The sequence below is a fragment of the Electrophorus electricus genome, chromosome 3, assembly GCF_013358815.1.
Source record: "Electrophorus electricus isolate fEleEle1 chromosome 3, fEleEle1.pri, whole genome shotgun sequence".
In the NCBI taxonomy this organism is placed as follows: Eukaryota; Metazoa; Chordata; class Actinopteri; order Gymnotiformes; family Gymnotidae; genus Electrophorus; species Electrophorus electricus.
The window spans coordinates 3,200,001-3,215,000 of record NC_049537.1 but is presented as its reverse complement, the minus strand read 5'-3'; the positions used below and the strand labels follow the sequence as shown (position 1 = coordinate 3,215,000).

The 15,000-nt window shown below is 45.6% G+C and overlaps 2 protein-coding genes across 3 annotated transcripts in view; both read right to left on the bottom strand.

Annotated features, from left to right (window-relative positions):
* Positions 1 to 12,563, bottom strand: part of crocc2 (ciliary rootlet coiled-coil, rootletin family member 2) — a 43,558-nt gene extending 30,995 nt beyond the window's left edge. The window contains exons 1-3 of the mRNA XM_035524049.1: positions 12,260 to 12,563; positions 11,706 to 11,844; positions 11,488 to 11,621 (exon numbers count right to left, since the gene is read on the bottom strand). Coding sequence (XP_035379942.1) covers positions 11,488 to 11,621; positions 11,706 to 11,844; positions 12,260 to 12,307 — 321 coding nt within the window. The 5' untranslated portion in view covers positions 12,308 to 12,563. The remainder of the gene's footprint in view (positions 1 to 11,487; positions 11,622 to 11,705; positions 11,845 to 12,259) is intronic.
* A 421-nt stretch (positions 12,564 to 12,984) lies between these two features.
* The window catches only part of klhl30 (kelch-like family member 30), a 4,466-nt gene continuing 2,450 nt past the window's right edge, over positions 12,985 to 15,000 (bottom strand). For both annotated transcript variants that reach the window (XM_027007755.2, XM_027007754.2), the window contains 4 exons: positions 14,600 to 14,755; positions 14,233 to 14,421; positions 13,884 to 14,029; positions 12,985 to 13,722 (listed from right to left, as the gene is read on the bottom strand). In XM_027007755.2, coding sequence (XP_026863556.1) covers positions 13,477 to 13,722; positions 13,884 to 14,029; positions 14,233 to 14,421; positions 14,600 to 14,755 — 737 coding nt within the window. In that variant the 3' untranslated portion in view covers positions 12,985 to 13,476. The remainder of the gene's footprint in view (positions 13,723 to 13,883; positions 14,030 to 14,232; positions 14,422 to 14,599; positions 14,756 to 15,000) is intronic.

Here is a 15,000-nt window from a genome sequence, read left to right as displayed (position 1 = left end):
CTGATTGGTGGAGGTGAGGATGGGGTTGAAGGTGGAGCGGGCCGTCACATCCGGAGGCCATTCGCTCTGTAATGTCCTGTGGCTGGAGCTCAGGTTTGCACAGTTGATCACTGATCACACATGAAACGTCTTTTGTTGTCAAGATGAAAAGCATGGAACACTTGAGACTGTGATGTACACTGCTTAGACCACGATCAAGCCTTTGATCATTTGTTGAGGATTACAGCTGTATTACACACATGGCATAATCTATAAGTACACTGCCTTGCTGAAGTCCAAGCTTCTGATCATTCAAAACCACCCTTCAAAACCTCTCACTTTGTCCAGAACAAGGACTGCTAGTGCAAAGTAACCACTATACATATTACCCACTTTAATAAAAACAGTTAATTCATCTTGTGGGTTTACAGTTAGATATGACACGCCATCTGTCCCCATGCACAGTTTGTATTGTTCATCCTCTAACTTTTCATCTGTGATCAGCAGTGGCACTGGTACATGTCTAAAACTCGAGCATCACTACTGTGCCTGATACACTCACAAAAGTGCAGCATCCGCTACCACAACACTACCATACCACTACTATGCCCCCACCACACCACTACCATTCCAAAATCATGTCACTACCATGTTTTACCATGAACTAAGACCTCTGTCAGAGTTCTAGAACTCATAGCCTCCTCTATCAGTGTTCTAGAACTCATACCCTCCTCTATCAGGATCTAAAACACATAACCTCTTCTATCAGGATTCTAGAACTCATACCCTCCTCTATCAGGGTTCTAGAACTCATAGCGTCCTCTATCTGGGTTCTAGAACTCACAATTTCCTCTGTCAGGGTTCTAGAACTCATGCCCTCCTCTGTCAGGGTTCCAGAACCCATACCTTCCTCTATCAGGGTTCTAGAACTCATACCCTCCTCTATCAGGGTTCTAGAACTCATACCCTCCTCTATCAGGGTTCTAGAACTCATACCCTCCTCCATCAGGTTTTTAGAACTCAAACCCTCCTCTATCAGGTTTCCAAAACACAAACCCTCTTCTATCAAGGTTCTAGAACTCATAGCTTCCTCTATCAGGGTTCTGGAACTCATACCCTCCTCTATCAGGGTTCTAGATCTCATAGCCTACTCTATCAGGGTTCTAGAACTCATACCTTCCTCTATGAGGGTTCTAGAAGTCATGAAACAGTGTGTGTTCTAGCATGCCTTTAAAGGCATCCCAAAATGTTCTAAAACAAAGGCCCAGGGGTTCAGCACAGAGTGTGTGTGTGTGTATGTGTGTGTATGTGTGCGTGTGTGTGTGAAAGAGAATGAGAGAAGAGAGTATGTGTGTGTAAGAAGGGGGGGAAATAATGCCCTCCGTTGTTCAAGGTGCTGGCCTGCAGCATGGCGTAGCCCTCATACAAATGCAAGAACACATACAGACTCTCAAACAGCAAACAAAAGCACACACAGTCACATGACCTAGCCCTTACACACATGCAAGCAAATTCTCAACCAGCAAACAAAGACAGATAGCTGCGTGTGTACGCAGAAAGCTTTTGGGACGCACAGCTTGCTCCAGATCAGGGCCTGTAATCTGAAGCAGCGCACTGATCCTCTTACAATAGCTAATGGACAACATGCGATTCATACGGCAAGACCATTCTTAGGCGTGGGCTTCCTGCTTCATCTGCCTTCTTTCTCCTAGTATCTACTCCCTGGAACCTTCTTCACGTTCAAGGAGGGAGAAACCCCGCCCTCCGAAATGTGTTTTTCGTTAGCGTTTTTAGATTACTTAATATTTATGATTTGTGCCGCTCCTTACATTGTCTCATTTGATAAATATTTCAGAATACATCAAGGAGCGACAGCCCTTTGATACAGCTGCCAAAAAACAGCAAGAGAAACAGTGCTCAAAGCCACTGAAAGCTCCCCACGAGAGGGCCAGGACTCGCTGCCACGGCATTTCTGTTCAGCCTCGCTGCGTTCAGAAGAGCCGTGCTCCGGAATGACCTGCTAACACGAGAGCAAACGTGTTTAGCGTCGTGTCCGTTGGATATCCAGCTCAGTCCCAGCCCTGAGCGCGCTCCGTGAGGGGGGGGGGCGAGAGGAATGGTCCCCGTCTCGCTGGATTATGCTTGATTACGCTGGAGAAGTTAAAGTGCCAGTGAGCGACGGCATGCGCCCCACCTGACGGTTGGCGTGCGGGCGGTGCTGACGCCAGGGAAACGTGGACCACAGCAAGCACCTGCTGAGGTGGTTCTAGTGCAGTGGTATTCAAATCCACACCTCAAATCCGGAATCCAGTCCTGGATTTCATAATTCCTTGCTGTTGATTAAATGACTCGTGTATCCGGTTAGCCACTTTATTGTTTATTGGGTTAGGGTTGAAAACCTGGAAGACTTGGACTTTGAGGACTGTGAATTCAAAGGTGTGTGCCGTGTCTCGCTGCCCACAGCCAATCAGGCAGCTATGTCTTATCTAGGCTGCAACTGAACAGCTCGGTGAAACCCAAAACAAGGCTACTTTTAGGATAACCTTTTATTATTGCATTCAAAGGAGGTGGTCAACGGCGTTGGCAGAATAAGACAGTCCCAAGATCAAATGAGAAGATCCATGTCTTTAAAAGCCTGGGCAGATGTAACCCGGATGGCTGGTGTGTGAAGATGCTGGTGTGTGAAGGGTTACAGCTGGGAGTGTTTCTGTCTGTATTGGCCAAGACCCAGAGCCTTAATAAAGGGAATTAATGCAGTGAACTATCTGTCAGATTCCCAAACACAGCTGGAGTAGACATACAATACACACACACCACACACACCGCCCCTTTCAAAGTCCCACAGTGAGAGGCGCTCAACTGAGGGAGGCCCAGCTGACTGTAAAATCTGTTTTGGAGCATCACTGAGTGGGATTGCACAACGCAAGCCAACAGACAGCAAACTGACAGGGCCCTGAGCAGAGGACCATCACACACACACACGCGTGTGCTAAGCAGAGTACCACATACACACACACGCAGGCCAAGCAGAGGACCATCACACACACACACCCGCGTGCTAAGCAGAGTACCACATACACACACACGCAGGCCAAGCAGAGGACCATCACACACACACACACACGCGCATGCTAAGCAGAGTACCACATACACACACACGCAGGCCAAGCAGAGGACCATCACACACACATACGTGCGTGCTAAGCAGAGTACCACATACAAACACACGCAGGCCAAGCAGAGGACCATCACACACACACACGCGTGTGCTAAGCACAGTACCACATACACACATACACAGGCCAAGCAGAGGACCATCACACACACACACACACACGTGCGTGCTAAGCAGGGTACCACATACACGCACACGCAGGCCAAGCAGAGGACCATCACACACACACGCGCGTGCTAAGCAGAGTACCACATACACACACACGCAGGCCAAGCAGAGGACCATCACACACACACGCGCGTGCTAAGCAGAGTACCACATACACACACACGCAGGCCAAGCAGAGGACCATCACACACACACACACGCGTGCTAAGCAGAGTACCACATACACACACACACACAGGCCAAGCAGAGGACCATCACACACACACGAGCATGCTAAGCAGAGTACCACATACACACACACGCAGGCCAAGCAGAGGACCATCACACACACACGCGCGTGCTAAGCAGAGTACCACATACACACACACGCAGGCCAAGCAGAGGACCATCACACACACACACACGCGTGCTAAGCAGAGTACCACATACACACACACACACACAGGCCAAGCAGAGAACCATCGTGTGCCCGCACACACACATACACACACACACACACACACACGCATGCATCTGGTCCTTAAAACACTTAAATTGCACCATTTAGATTTAGAATAATAGTCCTCTGTAGAGCATGCAAACAAGTGCATAACACACACGCATACAAATATATACATACTGTACATGTACAGCATATATAAAGTATGTATACAGTATATATACAGTATGTATATCCGTGTGTGTTTGTGAATGTCTGTGTGATTTAGTGTATGTGTGTGTGTGAGAGAGAGAGAGAGAGAGAGAGAGAGAGAGAGAGAGAGCACAAGAGATTTTTTAAAGTAAATTGTAGTAAAGTACAAAAGGTTTAATATACACACCAAATGGCTAGTTTCTTGGACACGCCTGCTCTTTCACGATTGGTGTTTCCCTGTATGGGAATTAAACATGTGACCCCAGAGTGCAGTATAAACTCAGGTGAGTTTAACATGGATCAGTTTCAGTGTGAACCCACATTAGAATTGGAAAATTGAGCTATCTGAGCAAATCAGTCCAAGACTAGCCAGGGCCAGTATTCCAAAAACTGTCCAGCCTGTGGGGTGTTCTTGTGCAACGGTGTTGCGAGTATACCGAGAATGGTGGAAAAACTTGACAAAACGGGTCAGAGGATGAGGTCAAGAAACTTTCTGACAAACATGCGGGGTGCCATCAAGCAAACTGCAGTTGAAAACACAGCCGGTGCTCCAGTTTGACAATAGCAGACAAGCAGTTTGAGCACCCTTGCTGTCTAAGGGAAATGGGCAAAGCAGACAAACAGGAGCAAAAACAGCCTCACTGAGCAGTGGAAAAAACATCACCGGGTCAGAATACTGACTTTCTGTTGCACGACACCGATAGGAGGGTCAGAATTTGGCGTAAGCAAAGATGAATTGATGAGTCCTTGAAGTCAGGCATCAAAAGGTCAGGCTGGCAGAGGTGGAGTAAAGGTGTGAAGAATGTTTTTTGGCATACCCTGGGTTCTCTGATACCTGTGGGCTTACCTAAGCATTGTGGCTAACCAAACTCCTCCCTTCATGGTAGCTGTTTCCCTAGTGGCTCTAGGACACTTTCAGCAGGACAACACATCATGCCACAAGGGTCATACAGTCGTGAATTGCTTCCTTGGCCTTCACAGTCCCCAGATCTTAATCCTAGAGAGCATCTCTGGGCTGAGGTACAATGGGCCGTTCGGAGCGTGTCAATACCTCCTTCTGAATTGTTGCAACTGTGAGAAGCTCTCCTGTCCACCTGCGCCAAGATTCCTGCAGAGTGATTTCAAAACCTAGTGGAATCCATGCCACAAAGAACCGCTGCAGTTCTGAAGGCCAAAGTAGGTCCAAGATGCGACTAGATTAATGCCTGATAAAGTGTATTCACACACACACACACACACACACACACACACACACACACACACACACACACACACATTATATATATATATATATATATAAGAAACATTTTGCTTGCACAACTGATGAAGGACCTCCGGCATCTCACTCTCGAAACCTTGTGCGTTTCACTGACTACCTCTATATCGTTTACTACAGGACACTGCAGTTACTCCAAGTGGGACTGAGAAAAGGAAACAGAAATGCAGAAAGTCACAGTGCAGAATTTCACCAAGCCTAGCGTCACTCTGGGACGTGTCTGCCTTGGGGGAGTGTCTCTGGAGAGTGCCCATTGTTGTAACAACAGAACCAAACCCAAGAGCCCTGAACAGTCAGCAGGACCGCCGCCCCCGCGGCTCCAAACAATCCGTGCCTTATCAGCGTCAGCCGGGGCTGGGGAGGCGCTCCCTGAGCAGGAGAAGACGAGGAGCCTCGCTGAGTCCCCGGCCTTCTGCAGGGCAGTTTGTCAGAAAGTCTCCGACTGGTTTGAAACTCAGGATCAATTTACCAGCGATTTTCTGACGACTGCATCACAGGTTGAAAAAAAGTCCCCCATCCCCATTTTTTTTTTGGTGCTTGACAATTTATCTCACAGGTTAAGGGTGTGTGGCAGGCTGTGTGATTGTTGTTTTTGTGTAGTGTTCCATTTGATTAACATTTCTACTTTATCACATATGAAATGCTGCATTTAGGTCAATTGCACATAAAAATGGAATGTTTCTTCCTAACCCGGTCCAACACTCTAAAATATGCCATGCAATCATCTTACACACACACCAGTGTGAACAATCTGACATACTCCCACACAAACACACACACCGATACAGCAGGAGAGCGTGAGAAAATGCAATCCGGCAGAATTCCAGAATCAACACAAAAAGGTCAAAGTTCATTCCAACTTGTTCCCCAGTCTTCTGAGATGATGCAGCTTTTCAAACTGGGTAAGAGTTTATCTTGGTTCAAACTGGGTCAGGGTTTATCCTAGATCAAACTGGGTCAGTTTGAAGCAGGATATTTGATTAGTTTGTCCCAGTTCAAGGGCAATTGCAAAGGGTCACAAGAAATCACGGTGATTTTTCCAGAAGACAGAGGTTGACTTGCTGAGCCAAACCTGCTGCTCAGATGTTTCTCTTCACCCCTGTCTTTTTCAAAGTGGGGGGGGGGGGGTCCAAAATGTCCCAGAAGACCTGTGGAAGGGGTCAGTTGACTCACTTATCTGCTTTAATTAGACAAACACTTTACCATATGCCATGGTGTGACTGATACATCTCTATAGAGCTAAAGTACTAGCAAGACACAAGAAGGCCGCAGACATCCAAACTCCACAACACTACAAACACCACTTCATCCCAGAACTCCACAAACACCACTTCATTCCATAACACCACAAAATCACATAACACTTCAAACACCACAACATCACATAACACCACAAACACGACTTCATCCCATAACTCCACAAACACCACTTCATTCCATAACACCACAAACACCACTTACTTCATCACATAACACTACAAACACCACTTCATCCCTTTACACCACAAACACCACATCCCATAACACATCAAACACCACTTCATCCAATAACACCACAAACACCACATTGCCTAACACCACAACATCCCATAACACCACAAATAATACTTCATCCCATAACACCACATACACCACTTCATCCCATAATACCACAAACAACCCTTCATCCCATCAGAGTAAGTGAAGTAAGTAAGTGAAACCTCCTAAAAAATAAACTACTCTGTCCATGCACTTCTCTCTGCATGAACAATTAACATATGCTAATTGAATTTAACAAATTTGTAAGATTTGTAAGTTTTATAGACAATTATCAATTGCAGATTCAAGAAAATGAAATCACATAAAATATGGTGAAACTGCACAGTATGATGTCCGGTTTTAATAACTAAGCTTTTGTAAATGAATATTTGATTGGCCTTGTATACCTTTTGATAACAGCTTTTCACTGATGCGTCAGTTTGGTACACAGTTGTAGCTGATTTCCACACTGAGACCAGGTTCTCTTACTTCACACTTGTTCTTCTGATCTTGTGCCAGATTTGTCATGGGATGGCGAACATTTTCCGCAGGGTCAAGGTCTGTAGAGTTGCTATGATCAATGTGCATCCAGGAATACCTTAAGGCATGCAGTGCTTTCACAGGACTGTATCAGATAGCATTTTTCTAACATAGGACACCAGTACAAAAACCACAACCACTCCAGCTACTAAAAAAGTCACCCAAAATATTAATGGAGTTGCATAAGAGCTGACGCTTGGTAGAAAAACTGCTCCTAGCCAAAAATATCGACTTATACTCCGATCCCCATTACCCAACCACCTCTCCATCTCCTTCCTGTTCCCCCAGGACTCCTGCACCTGTTGCTCTGTCTTTCATATAAAAGGAGGCTCCAGGTTCACTCTGCCAAACAGATGCCACCGTCAACTCCAGGGCCCAATTTCCAGTTCCTCTTCGGACAGATTCCCATTCACTGTAACTGTAACTGAGTAGCCAGAGACACGTTCTTCACTCACAAAAGAAATATATCATAACCAGTCAGGAAGTGCGAGTTCCACTGAGAGGACAGGCTGCAGAAGTCCGTGAAGGGACAGTCCTCGACTTCGCTGCATCTCACCTGTACCATCGGAGGGTCATAGCTCTGAAATAATGAGAGAAAAGGAAAACTACACCAGCGCCGGGAGAGACCACAATAGCGTCTGTGTTGTCTTTCATTTCAGAGCTTTTCCACACTCCACGTGAATATGGGTTCATCGAGTCCACATTGAAAGATTTAAACACAGTTAAGGAATTAAGTAAAATTTAACAAGGAAAAGTTTAGTGCTTTGGGACAAAAAATCCCATAAACTAGATTACGTGGCCACCAGTACATTAAATCTTTTAAAGCAAAGCATTTTACCCCCAAAAAAGTTTTAACAGTTTGTTTTAAGGACAAGATAAGAATGGATGGTACAGAAACCAGGTCTGGTCTGGAAATCTGAGGCCTCCATGCTCTTACTGAACTCTGGCCGCACTGGGCTGCTCTGAACGACAGGTGAGAACAAGACCTTATAACAGGCCAGAACTAAGGGCGGAGCTGCAACTCCACTGGGAATTGTGGCCAAATTCACACGGTAGTGTGCTGGGAACGTCGCGTTATTCCACGCAGCCGGGCCGGGATTGGGAGCTCAGACGACCCAGTGCCCACATCGGCCGCACTGCTGCCAGAGACGTCCGGAGCACTTCCTCGCGAGCACGTGTCAATACGAGACGGCTGCACCAAGTTAGCAGAAGAATGGGATATCATCTTGGATTGGGAGGAAGAGGGGAGGACAGCCGTGATGAAGGACGAGACATCAGGTCAGAAGAAATGCCTTTTTGCAGATCAGTCTCATACATAAATGTGCCTCTGTCTTGAAACATCCATAGAGCGACCATATAAAGGAGGCATAACGAATTAATTTTCCAACATAAGAAAAGAATCCAGAACTCAAATCTTTACAGTGGATAAAGGTTAGAGGAGGAAAAACGTCTCCAAGCACAGTGTAACTGCTGTCTTGGGCCCTTCAGAATATAAATAAATAAACTAATAAATAAACCGTCTATTTATACCAGCCAGACTAATTAAGTTTTATTTATAGCACAAATGCTAAAATAAGCTCCAAGGGCAAAAAGCACAGTTGGTCCTCATTACACTTAAGCAGCAGAAAGCGACCACTGTTATCACAAACGGCAGCTTTGTGGCCCATGAAAAATGAGCTGATTCTTCCACAGCCCCGAGAGAAGGGGCCAGCAACTTTCCCTCGTCGTTCCGCCCCCCACAAAACAACATCCAGAGCATGAGGGAGGTAAGGCAGAGTGATGCAAGACCCTCCAAAGAGAGAGAGTGTGTGTGTTTGTGTGTGTGTGTGTGTGAGAAAGAGAGAGAGAGAGAGAGTGGGGGGGAGCAGGGAAGAGGGAGGGAGGGAGAGAGAGAGAGATAGAGAGAGAGAGATGGAGGTGAAAGATGTCAAGGGGTCTTCCTGAATCAGATCCTGTGCTCACAAAAAATAAAAAATAAATAAAACAACATACAGCTCTGATGAGCTGCCACAAAACTGCTTGGTTTATTTTTCGAGGGGCATTTTTCCGAAGCACGAACACTAAAGAGTGGTAACTTCTCGCCAACAAATTATTGCCCCTGTTGTGTTTGTCTTCAACATGAGAGGGCTTTTCAAAGCCAAAGTCAGTTCAAACAGAAATAAATAACATTTCACTTCACATGACATGGGTCGTTTGCACATTGCCGCTTGCTGGCGAGTTTGTTTATGGAGAACTCCAAACGGGCTTCCCCTCTCAGAAAGAGCTGTGTGCCTCTGATGTTTGCTGTGCATATATATATATATATATATATATATATATATATATATATATATATATATTCCATTTCAAAGCCATGTGGCCCACTTTTCCCGTTTTTCCTTCAAGGAACCACTGTGCCTGGCACCGTTGAGCTCCCCCCCGTCTGCATGGCGTACTCATCTGTCTGTCCGCAATCACATATCGAGAAAAGTCCTGAGCAAAGCAGAATTCCATTGGTTCTCCTGTGCTAATGACGGTCTCCTCCATTCTCACCCTTAGACAGCAGGGCCGTAGGAACCAACCAAGCACGGCAATAGGCAGCTTGATCATATCTAAACACTGCAAGAATTTGACCTTGGACAGAAGACCTTCTCTAAACTCCCCGTCATGAGAACTTCGCCCAGAATGCACCAGAGGAGTTGCAGAATATAGCCATTATCTTTACAAGGGAATCTCTGAGCAAGAAACAAAAGCACTAGGTGGTCCTAACCTTTCGTAAAGAGAGGTTAAAGAGGTTCATCACCTGAAATGCAGCACATATCAGCAGGGAACGCTTCCAAAACAAGTCTGCAGCGAGTGCTTGTGCTAGAATGCCAGTTTGGCTTTAAATTTATGCAGCTCTCCAAAGCTTTGCTGCACACCTCTATTTGCTCCAGATGGAGATATATTGATGTCATGTTCAAGAATTGTGTTTGAAACATGGTGCCAGAGTTATTGCCTGGGGGTGGACTCGGGCCCAAATTTGGCCCAATGACCACAGCTCCTGCTGAGAAGTGTTTCATAGTGAAATTCTCTCTCAATCAATGGGCCTCATTCATGGAATCTTCTGAACTTTTTCAACAGATACACTTGAAAAAAAAAAAAAAATTCACATTTTTTTCAAGATAAATGAAGAAAAGAAATAAAAATAAAATTATATATATATAATGAATATAATGATACCTCTTAAATAAACAATTCTGAACTAAACATATATGTGAATAGTATAAATACTATAGTAATTAGAACATACTAAACTAGTATAGTATGTGTAGTATATAGCATGTACTAGTATAGACTAGACTAGTCTAGTAAACTCACTATAATTCCAATTTACCTATGTCTAGTTAGGAACTGGGAAGTCATTTCTTGTTAATTGTGCATCTGCATTTTTTGTTGTTTTTGTTGTTGTTGTTGTTAGTTTGTTTTCTTTTTGTAAATGAAATTAGCTGCACGAAAATGACTCCATGCAAAACCAGATGAGCTTCCCACATCAGGTTTCCTATCGCAATCCAGCCGCTCGTGACATCCTGCAATAAGACCCCAAGTCTATTTATAATAAGGTGAGCATGCTTTAACGTGAAAGATGGAGCCTTTCTGCAGACATTGCTGACATTGCTACACCCCTAAACCCCTACACCCCAAAACCCCTACGCCCCCTGCCTACGGCACGCCGCTCTCCAAACAGCGGCACTCGCAACTCCTGGTACAGTATATACACAACAGTGCTAAGACTACATAAGGGACGCTTACTTTCTGTTCTGATGCAGTTCTTGGTACTGAAGGGCTTGTAGGGTGCCAGAATGGCAAAAAGGCACTAACAGAGTGGCAATAAGGGACTGAACCCAGTGGAAATGTGAGATGACTTAATAAAAGATGCAGACGGTTATTATTATTATTATTATTATTATTATTATTATTATTATTATTATTATTATTATCAGGGACTGTTCTGAGTGTTTACAGGAAGAGGGGTGCCCACTTTCAGCCTGGGGGAAAGTACAGAAGAAAGCATAGCATATTTTTTGGAGAGCTTCAATCCTGCCGCCTGTGGATTTGAGGCCACGGCATTCGTTACCGCTTGCGTGGGGCCATGAGTTGCGTAAAGCGAGTAACGCCTCTCTAATTCAGAGGGACTGAACGAGTTTGGACGTGCATGGGGATGTACATTTGTCCTCCTACCTTGCTGGCCTGCGCAGCCTGCTTGCTGAGCAGCTGCTCTCTGTCCACGCGGGTCTGTGAAAGCAGATCCTTCGGACGCCGGTTGTCTTCCTGCGCGCTGCTCTCACTGACACCAGCGGGGGCAGCACCGGAGACTAGGAGAACGTGAGAGGAACGGATATTACACGGATCAGGACAGTCCGCGCTTGCTAATTAGTCCCCGCGGTGTCGTGTGCTACCTGCAGGCCTCTCCTCCAGGTTTTGGGTGATGATCTGTCGGATGCGGGCAGTGACCGGCGTGGCAGCGCTCACATCGTCCCCTCGTACCGTGAGGGCCTTCTCATTAGCGTCCGGGTTCAGCAGGGATTCTTCCAGTTTCTGTAGCGTCATCATCGGTATGATATGAGCCGCACTGTCTCACTGTGTGCTTTTGCGACCCGGCCCATTGTGGCATTTAGATGAACATGACTTATTATTGACACAGTTTAATAGTTTAGCGACCTAAACTCATACGTTTGGCACACGTGCTTATTTTACTTCTGTTTCAACATCTAAAACACGTGTGGTGAAATTCAACAAGCCTGCTTGATCAGAGCACGTCGCTTGTCTTCAGGTTTCAGGGTGGAATTGAAGCTGCCCTTTGGATCGACCTTAATTTGTTGAAACATCTCAAGGCCCGTTAATATTAAATCAAGCTCGCTCCTCTTTCAGTCAGACATGCTGTTTCGAATAAGCAATACCCTATCAACGAGACGTTTGGTCAAGATAGAGTTACTTGTTGGAAAACACGCACCTGAATCACAGCCTCCAGTCGCTCTCCGTGGTCTCCCTGAGAATTCATATGGAAACCGATCTGAGTGCCAAACAGTGAAACGTGCAGTCTCTTATCGCATGGATATGTTTTGCGAATTCGGTGTTGCAGATAGTCACTGGTAAGCGGTTTACTAGCTACAACTCCGAAGTCAAAGCAAATGAAAGTTTTCAGTTTGCAGGTCAGCAGTGCATTGCGTTTGACGTTAATGTTTTCCCGCTGGCTAATTAAACGCGAAACCTTTTACCCACTGCAAGTAGGAAGCTACCCAAGCAAAACTTTAGAAAAAGACTGCAATCACAGTAGAGCTCGAGGTGGCGCTCACTAGTTGTTATGGAAACGGGACGCTCCCGGGCGGTTGCCGAGGCAATAGAATGCTAGCGTTCCCGTTTCCGTGGATACAAGAACGCAGGAGTTCGTGGGTTGGAGGGCACGTTGCCAGATAACTACTAACTAGCGTCCGTGCAAGTTAATCATAAGCATCCTGACCAAGTCGCACAGACCTTAAGCACAATAACTATCCGCAATAAACATTATTGATAAGACAGAAGTCAGTTTATGACTGTAGTCTTAAAATAGTCGTATGGCCTATTTATGTTCTCAACCATGTTTTAAAGTGTGAAAGTAGCCATAAGAACACTGACTTTGTCAACTTAGCATAGGTTTCTTAATATCCATGATAAATGAATATATTTTGAAAACATACAAATTGTTACAAGATTTTTGTTTATTGGCGAGAGATTAAAGGGTACAACAGAGTCATTTTTGACATTTTTACACATGAACCTCTTACCATCTGCCGTGCTTGTAAAGGCCCATATCAAATAGGCCAAACTCATACCAATGCAGAAACACACACAGCGACACACACAAGTTGAAATTTGCTCCAAAATAACATCAGTATTTTTTTTACACATGTATTTTGTTATAATAGCATTTTTTTTTACCTTTCTAAAATTGAAATATTATAATGTTTACTCTAAAACAAAGCTTATAAACAAGTTTTGTGAAAATGCAGTCAGGAAAAAGGACAACTGACGATACATTAGTACTTAATTCGTGGAGCTGTCCTCTTCATGTTACTGGAGGAGACTTTCTCTGAAGTAGAGGTGGTATGGCACGGCCAGAAACCCTTTGATGGCTGGCATACAGTGCAGGACGTGTGCAGGAGCAGAGCCCTGCCTTCCTCTCCAAGTCCATTACGTCTCGTCGGGGAAGAGCTCAGGACACCGCAAGGGGTCCACGAAGACAGAGCAACAGCCACTGTAGCACCACAGCCTGGGCAGGAAGCACTCCACCGTCCAGGAGTCGGAGGCTCGGTTGTACACCTCCACCTCCACGCTGTAGTCCCCCTCCATTCCTTTCCAGTGGCCTCCAGTCACATAGAGCTGCCCTCCCAGGGCCACCAGGGCCCCATTCTCATGCAGCATGTGGAGGAACTGGATCTGGGGAAGAAGCAGACTTTTCGTTCTTATTGGACACAAAGCTTTTTTTTTTTTTTTTTTTTTCTCGTTCATGGGTGTTCGGTGAAGGATCTGTTTTGAAAGGAACAAGAATAAATAAATAAATCAAACGTTTTGGGTGCGAAAATGCGAAAGAAACTCACTTTCTGCCACATATTAGCATCTGGGTCATAGAGGTACACCTTTTTGGTGTTGTCTGCTATCAGATAAATGACCCCATCCATAGAGACAGAGCGAGGTGAGGACAGGTATTTGGGGATAAATGGAGAACAGACAATACTCCAGCTATCTGTATAAAACAAACAAACAAAAACCCACATGGGAATGCAGCAGCTTGAAGTGTACGTTGGATGAAGAACGGTTATGATGGTATTTTTGCGGCATTCATTGGCATTTTTAAGCAGCATACTAAACATTTATTAAATGCTGTTATTCGCATACAGCAGGTGCCATCACATCCGCTGGCTGTATTAACTGTCCTGGACCCCTTACCTATGACCGGGTTGTAGCACTGTAGTGTCAGGGCGTTGTATTTGACCGCGCACGAGCCTATGAGGTAGAGCTTCCCCAGGCACGCGGTGGCCGTGAAGTTTGACACATATTTCAGCGGTGGCGCTGTGAGGGCCCAGCTGTCAATGTAGGGGTCATAGTGCTCTACCTCTACAATGTCCATCGTAGTGCCTATCAGCAAAAAGACACAACGCTCTCAAATCCGCTGGGGGGGTCACGTGGCTGAGAGCTGCTGCCTTTTCCTCCAGACGAGGAGTGTGAGTAAGGGATAGATTCTCTGGAGAAATCAGCTGGCCTTATGGTCCAGCCTGCAGCTGTAGATCCCTGTTGCATCTGTTTGTTTTCTTACCTCCAATGACGTAAATCTCTCCGTTGAGGGTTGCCGATGTGTGGTTCGTCCTGGGCCGCAGCATCGGGGCCACCGTAACCCACCGGCCCTCCCGAGTGATGTACTTCCAGGTCTCTGTGGTCGACCAGGTGTTGGACTGGGATCCTCTGGAACCTCCTGCGAAAGACAAAACCAATTTTAAGTCATAAATATATTATGATTTGCCCCCCCCCCCCAGTATACCGAATAAAAATCGCAAAGTCTTTGAACGGTTAACAGTTCCATTAGCCAGTGCATTGTAGACCTCACATTTCTTAAGTGCTTCCAGTTCTTATGAGAATCACAGGGAGGTTTTCTTTGTGGCGGGAGAGCATTCTCTTTCATCCTCTCACAAACCCTCCGTGGAGATGATGTTTCATAAA